The sequence below is a fragment of the Meleagris gallopavo genome, chromosome 7 (assembly GCF_905368555.1).
Source record: "Meleagris gallopavo chromosome 7, MGAL_WU_HG_1.1, whole genome shotgun sequence".
NCBI lineage: Eukaryota > Metazoa > Chordata > Aves > Galliformes > Phasianidae > Meleagris > Meleagris gallopavo.
Window position 1 is genome coordinate 18,198,155 of NC_139410.1, and position 12,115 is coordinate 18,210,269.

General features: G+C 35.5%; 1 protein-coding gene across 1 annotated transcript in view; it reads left to right on the forward strand.

Annotated features, from left to right (window-relative positions):
• The window catches only part of LRP2 (LDL receptor related protein 2), a 108,917-nt gene that overhangs the window by 45,084 nt on the left and 51,718 nt on the right, over positions 1 to 12,115 (forward strand). Inside the window, exons 22-31 of the mRNA XM_085228281.1 lie at positions 617 to 856; positions 1,547 to 1,666; positions 2,038 to 2,154; positions 2,829 to 3,206; positions 4,085 to 4,333; positions 5,250 to 5,461; positions 5,927 to 6,111; positions 7,022 to 7,250; positions 8,284 to 8,548; positions 9,679 to 9,807. Of these exons, the coding sequence (XP_085084407.1) occupies positions 617 to 856; positions 1,547 to 1,666; positions 2,038 to 2,154; positions 2,829 to 3,206; positions 4,085 to 4,333; positions 5,250 to 5,461; positions 5,927 to 6,111; positions 7,022 to 7,250; positions 8,284 to 8,548; positions 9,679 to 9,807 (2,124 nt within the window). The remainder of the gene's footprint in view (positions 1 to 616; positions 857 to 1,546; positions 1,667 to 2,037; positions 2,155 to 2,828; positions 3,207 to 4,084; positions 4,334 to 5,249; positions 5,462 to 5,926; positions 6,112 to 7,021; positions 7,251 to 8,283; positions 8,549 to 9,678; positions 9,808 to 12,115) is intronic.

The window sequence follows — 12,115 nt, forward strand, 5'->3', positions numbered from 1 at the left end:
TTAAATGAGTTCATTTCCTGCTTTTACTGTAAAATGATTTTAAAAAAAATTAATTTGTTGATCAAGTGAAATGGAGAAAACAAATTAATATCTGTATTTCTTAAAGTACTGAAGAGTTCTTGGCTCTTGTGACATGTTTGGTGCTCCTCTATAGAGTTAATTCTTTTAAATTACAAACAAGAGAACAGCGTATAATGATAAAATATGCCCCTTAATGCACAGAAGTAACAAGTATGAGTAAGTTATAAAACCTGTTTCTTATTAGTAGGATATTGTAGAATAAATCTTTTTTGGGAAAGGAAAGTATAAAACAAGTGGTTACTTGAAGTATGATTTTTCTTGCTTTCTTTTTAGATTGGTGTGAAGTCTTAGTAATTTATAGCTTTTTATTCATGCAACTTAAAAAAAAAAAAAAACCACCAAGAATTTAGTTTGCTTTTGCAACAGTTTTGCAGCATGACTGACATTTTCCTTTTAAGCAATGTGCATTTTAGAATTTGGTGTGTAATTTAGATATTCTGTAAGCATAGTAAATATTTAAATATATTTAACATGCTGGCAGGGAAGGTAAATTTTGGAGATCATTATAAAAGTGTTCTTTTATTTTTTTGTTCAGACAATACTTGTTCCTCATCAGCTTTCACCTGTGCCAGTGGACAGTGTATTCCAAGTCGCTGGCGTTGTGATAAACATAATGACTGTTTTGATGGCAGCGATGAATTGCGTTGTCCCACACAAGGACCCACATCATGCCCTGAAACCCTGTTTACATGTGACAATAATAGATGTATTCCTAGGATCTGGCTATGTGATACCGATAACGACTGTGGTGATGGGTCAGATGAAAAGAATTGCAGTGAGTATCTGAATTGTCTTTTTAAAACAAACAAACAAAACAAAACAAACAAACAATGAATATCTGTGTATGTCTATATGCACAAGTCTGTTAGTCTAAAAATGAGAAATGAAATTAGGAAGAAAGATCTAGTATCTAAGTGGGATTAACATTTTTCAGTATGTAAGATGTTGAAAACTCACCTACTTCGAGTTACCAGAGCCATGTAGAATGAAGAAAAATAATTAAAAAGCAATAAGAAGGTGCAGCTGTGATAGTTGTAATCATGGTGCTGCATAATGTTACCCACTACAACTTGCAGCAAAAAGCAACTATAACTCACATATTCAAAATAAATACTTAATGAGCAATTTCAGTAATGACTGATGGTGTGGTCAACTAATTTATTGTTGATGTTTTTATCCAGAAATATCTGTAATTATTTTGCGGTGGAGTAAGACAGTTTCTCAATATACTTTAATTTGCATTATTTCTCACTAATTGGGATGGTGTTTCTTTGGATGAGACACAGTCTACATATGAGTAAATAATTTCTTGATGTTAATGTAACAGTGCTTGTCATTTGGATGATTGCTAACTGCTTCATTGTAGACAGCAATTTAGAGATATTGTTTGTATGTTGTCTCTGTATTATGCTGATTTCAGATGAGAGAAAATAAACACGGCTGTGATTACTATCATTCTTAACAGCTTTCACAGGTACTTGTGAACCCAGGCAGTTTCAGTGTCCAGACCATCGCTGTATTGACCCATATTATGTCTGTGATGGGGACAAAGACTGTGTAGATGGTGCTGATGAGCATGACTGCAGTAAGTGCAACCTTTGTTTGTTCCATCTCTTTATTGTTCCTTACTGTTGTGCCCTGAAGGGTATTTGGTGACCTCATATTACGAGCTCTAGGATAGCAGATGGGCGTAATAAACCTATCCATAAGTTAGCTCTGTTAATGATACTTGTTTTAGTGTTTATAGTAAGCCCTTTGATCTTCTGGGTGGTTTCAGAGGGCTGAAATCTAAGTTTTCTGTAGATTTCAAAGTCACTGCATTTTCTGCATCACATAGAAATCATAATCTTCAGTAGAATTTGGACTTCTGATGCCATAGCTGCCTTGTGCACCTGTAGAAAAATATTGTTCAGTCTAGCTCTGAAAATAAAGTAACTAACTTTTTTCTTTTTTTAGTATACAATTGCAGTGGCACAGAGTTCAAATGTGTAAGTGGAGACCAGTGTATCAGTTCTTACTACCGATGTGATGGTGTTTTTGACTGTAATGATCACTCAGATGAGACCGATTGCCGTAAGTATAGGGATGCTGAAAAGCTTCATTTATTAGGTGATGCTGTGCAAAATTTTGTTTATCTGCTGTGTCAGATAATTTGAAGTACTGTCATTCGAACTTCAAAATTATTCTTAGATAAACTTGTCTATAAATAGTTCTTCTGAGCCAAAATTTCAAACACAGTAGATTTCAGCTCAAGAGTAGTTTTCTGACAAAGAATAGTGCCTGCATTCCATTTGTCTCTCAAGTTTTGTTTTATTTGGCACCTTAAGGCTTAAAAGTCTATTCAGCTAGGAAGCTGAATTTTCGCTCTGTGAGAGTTACATTAAATTTTTTTCCCTTGAGATATTATTTACATTTAAGTTAGTATTTTTCAATATGAGATGGTGAAAACTTATTTCAGAGAGTAATTTCATCTTATGTTGAGTATGCACATAGATATCAGTATACATAGATAGCAATGTGTGCTTGCTTAAAGCATAACCATATATTGCTTTATTCACTGTATTATAAAGTAGGAGCTAATTTGTCCAAATTCTGGAATGTCATGTATATTGAATGATTGTGATTCTATGGCCTGATTATAAAAAGCTCTGTTGCTTTTAAGTGTTGTCTTGCTGAAGTAATTACAAGAAATAAAAACAGTAGCTCTTCATCTCCAGTTTCTGAACTGTTGAATGTCACTGTTTTAGCTACAAGACCACCAGGAATGTGCCACCAGGGTGAATTCCAGTGCCAATCAGATGGCAATTGTGTTCCTGCTAACTGGGAATGTGATGGCCATATTGACTGTGCAGATGGCTCAGATGAACATCACAGATGTCCTGCCAGGACCTGTCCTCCATCCCTTTTCCGCTGTGACAATGGCAATTGTGTCTACCGAGCATGGATCTGTGATGGTGATAATGACTGCAGGGATATGAGTGATGAGAGAGATTGTCCCACGCAACCCTTCCGATGTCCCAGCTGGCAGTGGCAATGTCCGGGCCATAGTATCTGTGTGAATCTGAGCAAAGTTTGTGATAACTCTGCTGATTGTCCTAATGGAGCAGATGAATCCCCACTGTGCAGTAAGTTACTGTTCAAGCATCTACAATAACCTACAGTGTGCTGTGACTACAGACATAAAATGCAGAGTATCCAAAGAACAGCTATGTTGTATTCAGCACGTATTGTTATTGTAGCAACATTTCTAGCAGAAATTGTAAGCTTACTGTAATTAAAGCACTAATGATAAAGTGGAACTTGCTTGCAGCAAAAGGAGACTAAGGTGAACTCATTAACTATATCCAATCTTACACTCTGAATTATATGCTGAATTTCACTGACTACAGTATAGGCTTTTATGTAACTATATTGGAATGAGTTTTGTTTTCTCAACCAGATTCGCTAAAGAAGGGTATGCCTTAAGTTGAGATTCAACATGACTCAGTCTTTAATATTTTCTTTTAAATTTCTAATTTCAAAAATCATGAAAAAAATCTAAAAGTTTATGTGTAGCTGGCATTTGTGTTGATTATTATTTGATTTAATCGTAACCTTTTTCTTTCTTCCCTTCCTTCTTTCCTTTCTTTCTTAAATCAATACACATTCTCAGATGAACCCCAGCCAGGTATGATTATACGTGATTTTAAATTATTGTGTATTAATAAGATTTTAGTGCTGGAGTTGTACAGCAAATATTTTGTATAATTTAGGTATTTTTGAAAACATTGTTACAAGTGAATTCTGGGACTCAGTGATAAATGCTGTGTTACCTGCCTTCATATGCATTGTGTATGTTGTATTTTGCATAAGAGCCTCAACCTGGTCTCACATACATAACTGATGATTGTGCAGCATTTTTTAACAGCAATTTCAGGCTAGTAATGCAACAGCAAAGTATTAAATTTGGCATAGGGAGCTTTTGTTAGTTATATGCTTATTTCCTTTCCCAACCGCATTTCAGATCAGGAGAGCTGCTCTGATAATAATGCAGGCTGCACTCATGAATGTATTCAAGGACCCTTTGGAGCTCAGTGTACTTGTCCTGTTGGATACCAGCTCGCAAATGATTCTAAGACCTGTGAAGATATTAATGAATGTGACCCTCCAGGCTTTTGTAGTCAGCACTGTTACAATGAGAGAGGATCTTTTCGATGTTACTGTGATGAAGGGTACATTCTGGAAACCAATGGGAGGACTTGTAAAGTGGCAGGTGAGGAACACTGGTGTCAACCTTAAAAGTGGCAATGGTGCTAGAAAATGTCTGTTTTTTTTTCATTTTAATACTGTTATCTTTTAGAAGAGGAGATGCAACATCCACTGACAGTCATTCATAACAGATCATCCTGAGTATTAAAACAGCCACTCAGGGGGTTAATTGGAAACTATTATTCTGTTGAAATACAATATTTAAATTAACATCCTGGGTTATTAACATCACGGTGGTAAAAAAATAATATTCTGGAGAAAAGCAGTGCCAGGCACCTCTAAATCATAAGTTAAAATCTGCTCTTTTATGAAGTTCAGTGCATTGAAAGTGTTTAAATCCCAATCTTTTCATGAGGGTTTAATGCCTATGTCATGGTCTTAATTCTGGAGAGCAAGGAACACTGACCCAGCCTACTTCTCTGTTGTTCTGTATCTCTTACGTAGTGTGCTAAAGGAGCCATAAACCCATTGTTACCATAGGGTTTCTGGTTTAGGGATATCCTCAAGTTCTGCAGTCTGAGAAGGATAACTTGTGGGACAGAGACCTTTGCAGTTTGAATCAGGACTGGGAGTTGAAAGTGACTCAGAGGGAAGTAAGTTCTGGATGTCAGCTGCAAACTGAGAACCCAAAGTCCAGATATGAGACTGGAAGGAGAGTCTGTTGGAACGAATGATGGAGGAAGAATAAAAGAAAGCTAGAGTAGATGACAAGGTGTCAGGATGGACAGAATAGATATGATAAAATATATTTGCCCGAGAGTTGATTTTGAATTTGTCATTTCAATCCATGCATCTAGATCTAATTTGATGCTATAAAACCATGTCAAATTACTCAATTACTCATTGTTACTTGTCTAACAGAATTACTGTTGGATAGCTTAGTGGTTTATTTCAATTTCTTTTTTTTTTTTTTTTAACAGAGTCTGGGAATCTTATTTTGCTGGTGGCAAGTCGTAACCAAATTGTTGTGGATAACATCACCTCTCAGTCACACAGTATCTATTCTCTTATTAGGGATGGGAGGAATATTGTGGCTATTGATTTTGATTCAATCTCAGATCGTATCTTTTGGTCTGATACTACACAGGACAAAATTTGGAGTGCTTACCAAAATGGGACTGACCGAAAAATAGTAAGTTTCACTGAGTTTCACTTGTCTCTTCACTGTTGAAAGAAAATGAAGACACTGTATCTCCACTTAAGGGAAGAGGCAAATCCCCTAGTATTAATAAGGGAGATAAGCTACGTGAAACAACTCAGTAGATACTAAGCTAATGTTTCCTATACCTTTTTGAAAAAGGAACCTGAATGCTTTTGGGAAGCTATGTAACACTGGACTATAAGACTATAAACTTTTTCCCATAGTAGATGCATACTTCTTCCATAGACCGGCTGAAGTTAGTAAGAGTGTGTATATGCCATATATAAGCACTCTGAGACTCATTCTGTATAAAAGGCCTAGAAAATAGCTGAAATTTGGTTACCTGTTTTCTGTATTTATGGAGGAATAAACTGTGAGAAGTGAAAACAATTAGTTCATTCTCTCTCTCTCTCTATCTCTCTCTTGTTTTGTTTTTAAATTTCTGTTGTTAAACAGGTGTTTGACAGCGGTGTCACCGTGACTGAAAGTATAGCGGTAGATTGGGTAGGACGCAATCTTTACTGGACAGACTTTGTTCTGGAAACAATTGAAGTCTCTAAAATGGATGGGAGCCACAGGACTGTGCTGATTAGTGAAAATGTAACAAACCCAAGGGGACTAGTGTTAGATCCCAGAATTGAGTAAGATTTTTTTGTTTTGTTTAAAGATACGTATTTTATGATAATAGTATTCAAACCTGAGATATGCCCAAATGCTATTGTAATTATAAGTGACAAGTGGAAGAGAAAACTGAAAATACAGTTTTTAAATGATACGTTTAGAGTTTTCATTTTATATTTTGTTTCAAATGATCATTATTTGTAATCTGTTAATCTGATCTGCTCTAACAAGATATTTGTCTTCCTCAGAAACAGATCTTTCTGTATCTTCTTCCTAGGTACAAACTTTAAATTTAAAATTTTGGTATATCATTATTAGTCAGCGATGTGCCACAGATATATGTATGTTCAGCATAAGGTGATATGCCTTCCTATTTCTACATGACAAAGGACAGGTTTCCTTGTACCCCCAAATGAAAAATAATTGCCATGATATGTTAATGTCATTACAAAAAATACCTTCCTGTTTTGAGCAGCAATAGAGTAAGTGAAATTTTCTGATTTGAACTGTTCATGTACAGACTTCTCTTTTATGAGCTCTCCAGTGCATTGAATTCTGCTTACTGCCAGCCACGTGGAGCTCTTCAGTTATAGCAGTGTTAGCACTATCAATGCGCCTGTGAAAGCACAAGCCTGCATCAAGTTAGTATTTAGGAAAGAGAATCACTTTACAGTCAACATATACAGTCAACAATAATGATGACGGAGTTTTTACTGTTCTTATTTACAAAATAGCTTAGAAGCATTCAAAAGTTTTTACAACAGGAATGATGGTAATGTCTTGAATAAACATATTGCTGATATGAGTGACTTCAGTATCATTGGTTAGGGCATTTCTTAAACATATTTTTGGCTAATTAAGCTTTATAGGCAGCTTTTTTTTTTTTTTTTTTTCTTTCCAGATTGGTAACTCTTACTTACTTTTTTTCAGTGCTCATGTGATGTTCTGGACTGACTGGGGCCAAAGCCCCCGCATTGAAAAAGCCAGTATGGATGGCAAATTTCGAACAGTGATTATTAACAGTAAAATCTACTGGCCCAATGGACTCTGCATTGACTACCCAAATAAACTTCTTTATTTTGCTGATGCTTATCTTGATTATATTGACTTTTGCGATTACAATGGGAACAACAGACGGCAGGTGGTTGCAAGTGATTTGGTAAGACATTAATTAATAAACAGTGTTTTTCCATCTCCTTTCTGATACTGCTCAACGGTGTATTTGCACAATCATAGCCTTTCTGTTCAAAATGTTCTGGTGAAGTAAGTAGTGAAGTATTCTAGCTGCTTGTTACCGCTGGAAAATGAATTACATTTCAGTCTTTCATATCTTCAGTGGAACCTAGAGGTAAGTGTAGACTTAATGCTATAGATCGTTCTCATTTGTTCTGTCTGCGTGTGTGAAGTGACATCTGACACTGCTGTTACTAACTGTTGTATCTAACACAATAAAAAAAAGTCTGTAGGACTTCCTCTTGCCACCTTCTATCAGTGATAACTGTAGCAACAGAGGATGATCTGCTGCCAAGATTTGCTACTTGCTGGGAATATCGTGAAGACAGAACCTCTGACAGGATATCTTTAAGCAAAGTACTGCTGAAAATTGACAGGACTGTGTACCAAGACCACAGTTTACTTATTCTTATAAGCTGGTATGAATAGCAGTGTATATTTTTAAGAATTGAACCTTGGGATCCATTTATCTTTGGCTAAGTAGGCAATTCTTGTGCATAGAAACAGGTGCAATCTTTCTTGCCTCAATCTTCAGAAGTTTCATTGAGACATCTTCTTCAACAGTGTGTTAAAATAATAAGGAAGCTTAGTGGAACTATAGGGTCTTTACAGATCCATAACTCATGCATTTTCTCTTATGCCCATGAAAATCTGCAATAGGGTCTTTATTTTTTGTTAGCTTGTGTTCTTCCTTGCAGTTAGACTGCCTTCTTAATTCCTCATGCTGTACATATTTAAATAAATAAATAAATAAATAAATAAAAGGTTCCCTCATAGTTGGTGCCTTGTTTTCAGGCAGTAGATGATATTTCATCCTCATTTGGTAAAAATAGCTTTTGAGACACAGCTTTTCTTTTCTTTTTTTTTTTTCTTTTTTTTTTTTAATTTTTCTTAGCAAAGCTTGCCCTGTAATAACAGCTATCTCCAGAACTAAAGTGATAAACATTCTTGCCTCACAGATTTTGCAACATCCTCATGCTCTAACTATCTTCGAAGATTTTGTCTACTGGAGTGACCGGTATACTAACCGAGTAATTAGGGCCAATAAATGGCATGGAGGAAACCAAACAGTTATGATTTATAACATTCACCAGCCTTTGGGGCTTGTGGCAGTTCATCCTGTAAAGCAACCTCATGGTAAGTTCAGCAAAACAACTTTGACGAATGCAAAAATATGTCACAAAGTAATGTCATATATTCTGGAATCAGTCATGTCAACAAATAGTCTGAGTTAAAACAAGAAAATAATTTATGCCGTTGACTTAAAACTAAAAATCTTTTCGGCCTTTCCAACCTGCTGAATAGTCCAATGCTTAGGAGAGTGATCTAGGGAGCATATAAGCATAATGAATAGCCAAAAAGAATAATAGGAAAGTAGCATGTGCAGTTTTTCTGTTTTCAGTATTGTTTTTCTTTACATGGACAGACAGAGAAGAAAGCACTTGCCAAATAGTTCAACACTGTAATATTGCAAATGAAGACATAATTTTTTGATGATTGAAATTCCAGATACAATTTTAAGACAGTCATTCATACTTCTTGTTTTGTAAATCATTAGATTTCACATCAGCTAGATTTTAGATAGAAATGAACTATCTTCTTATAGTTTGAGTTTTGAGTTTGTCGTTGTTTTAGTTGCCATCTTGTTGAATTCTTTTCAGTTCTTTTTTTTTTTTTCTATCAGGGATAATTTGTCATTTCCTCAAATGTACCACCTTTTTAGAGTAGAACTTGCTGCATTTGCTAAGGGTATCCATTCACACAATCTGATTTTTATTTCACGAAGATTACTTCTCCTGAAAAATACTCTTTAACAACATTTTTGTGGAAGCAATCTAAATGGTTGAATTTTAATTTCTATTAATAATAGTAGTCATCAAAGACTTTTTAACTCTTTTGTTTCTATTTCGCAGACTTCAGGTTTCAAAGTGATACAAGGAAATACACGTTGAATTCCTACTACCTTTGAATGATGCATAGTCAGCCATGTTATTTCTTTAATTTTCTCCAAAAAGCTTCAGTAAATAGTTTAAATCTTCCATCCAGAAAGGTTATTGTGATCAAAGTCTGAAGGTTCTGCTGGCCTTCAGATGCAGTTAACAAAATTTGGAAAAGGAATTTGACAGATTTTTGTGGTAGGAAAATGAAAAGATCAATATGATAATGTTGCTGGTTTTACAGGAAGATTTATGTTCTAAGTGTATTGCTTGTGGTTCTTGTAAATAACTTGATATTGAATTTCAAGGAAATATCGAAGCTGATTTATTGCAGAGTTGACATTTTCAGTAGCACTGAGTAGCTTTCCAGCCTCTTGTATTGGTAATAGTTGCTAATAAATTTATTTTTCTTTTTAGGTGTCAATTCCTGTGCGTCGTCACCCTGTAGCCACCTCTGCTTGCTTTCATCGTCTGGACCACTTTTTTTTTCCTGTGCTTGTCCTTCTGGATGGATGCTTTCTCCTGACAACAGGAACTGCATGCGAGGTAGGGCAGTAGTTGTGAGACATGAAAAAAAGACTTTACAGATTTTCAGAGCCATCTCTCTTCCAAGCAAAAAGCTTGCTTCAGAACTGTGAGCTGCTGCTCATGAAATCAGAGTTTGGGATCATTCCAGGCAGACTTCACTTAGGAAGGATGGAATGGAATGTACATGGCCTAAAGGCATGGAGCCAGGTTCTGGAAAGAGCTCAAAGAGAGTTATTTGTTCATTTGGGAGAAATGGAAGAAATGCTTATTTTAAGCGCTGTGAAAAAGCTGCATTTTAAATTTTCTCAACGCATTGAATGTTTTGCAGTTGCATCTGGAAGGAGCGAAGCATTGGTTAAAAATGTGAAGGAGTATTCTGGCAAAGTGTTGTCCTTGGCATTATAAATATTCAGCCAGGAAGCACGTTTTAAAGAATTGTACTTTTAAGAACGTAGAGGTGCAGATCTAGGAGAGAATTGCTTGATTAATCAAGTCTCCTTCCTTCTTGTTCTTGAGTATCACCACATAATGTGTTCCTTTTTAGCAAACAGGCTCCAGCTGGATGTTAATTTGGTTTCTTGCTCCTAAACTTCAATGAACCTCGTAATTTTGATGTCTGGAAGCTGTCTTGTTTTCAGTTCAAGTATATTATTTCCCATTTATGTCCATTTCCTATGCCACTTTTGTCCTTTGGGATAAAAAACATCAGTAGTTCTTCATTCCTGATGTATATTCTGTGTATATTTTTAAAATGACTTATCACATTCTCTCTCAGCTTGTATTTTGCTTTGAAAGAAATCATGTCCTTTGGTTTCCCCTCATGTGGAGGGATGCTGTCCCTGCTCCTTGTCACCCTCTGCAGCCTATCATTTCAGGTGTGTGTATCTCAGCAAAATTACTCTATTGCTCATTAAAAGAATGAAGAACAATTAAACGTCTCCATACGTGTTAATGTTGAAAGAAGCAATCAGCAAAAAAATTACTGAAAAGTATGATTGTTTTTAATGAGACTATTAAATTTCTGAAGTACAAACAGTCTAGACAAGAGAACTTGCATATTCATGTTTCAGTAGGATTCAGTTGTGTTTTATACTATGTACAATTTGAGAGAGAATAATAATCCTTAGAGTCTTTTATGCACTAGAACAATTTGTTATGAATTTAGCAGTTCCATGTAAACTTTTTGTAGAAGAGCCACTAGTATGCTGCATTCATAAGAAAAAAAACCAGCAACATTGAAGTGTAAAAGCTTCAAGAATTTCACAACTAAGTTTCTTCAGGCAACTATTTGTTGAAATCTGATTTTGAGGGCGCATGAATGATATCTAAGCTTTTGTCAATTTTGACTACAGTTCTGGCTGCTAGAGAGTAGGGAGAATAATTTTAGAAAAGCACGATGCTGGTTTTTTTTTTTTTCATGTCAAAAATTTCACTGGAAAGTTTGCATAAATGTATTAAGTATCCAGTGAAAGGAAAAAAATAAAATCATCTGTACCAGAAGAAGAGTTGGGTTACACCTACCTTCTATATGACAGCAACTCAGTTCCCTCTCAAATAGTAGCTTATGCCTGGAGAAGTGATTAGAATGTGCTCTCTCCTTCAAAAGGTAAAGGAAAAGGAAGAGGGGAACTTGTGTCTCTTCCCAATATTCCCTGGCAGAGGAGAAATTACATTGCTGACTTGTATCAGTAGCTCTGTAATGTGTTTTGTCAGAACACATGACTAGTTACCCTTTGTTTTAATAACATTTAAGCATGAGGACTGGTATTTTCTTGAAAGTAAATTTATTGTTTTAGAGATAAAGTTAGTATACTCTATAAGAGATTAAAAAAAAACAACAACAAAAAGCAACAAACAATGATACTGCAGCTAATAAGGATTAGCAGTTGTTGCCATGACATTGTACATTTCTTTTGACTCCTGCTTAGCCGTTACAATCTATCTCAGGCATGTTTTGACTCTCATTCCTAGAGTTTTGAAGAATCTTCTTGTAGAAGCTGTGGCTGAGTGTACTTCTCACCTTGGCTAGCAATAAATGATCCTACACTGTTTACTTCCTTCTCAGAATTTGCTTGTGTGTGCATTATGATTACATAGTGCTGAAACATTCAGTGTTAAAACATTACAATTGATAAGCTCAGTCTTGTGAGGTAAAAAAAACAAACACAAACTTGTATGTAAATGGTTTACAAAGCATCACAGGTAATATTTGTCATCCCTGTTGTCATTAAGGAACCTTTGGTAGAGCTGGGGGCATATATCAATGCAAATTTTTTTTAACAGAGGAAATGTATTGAAAGCTAACTCTGACTTACATTATATGTTT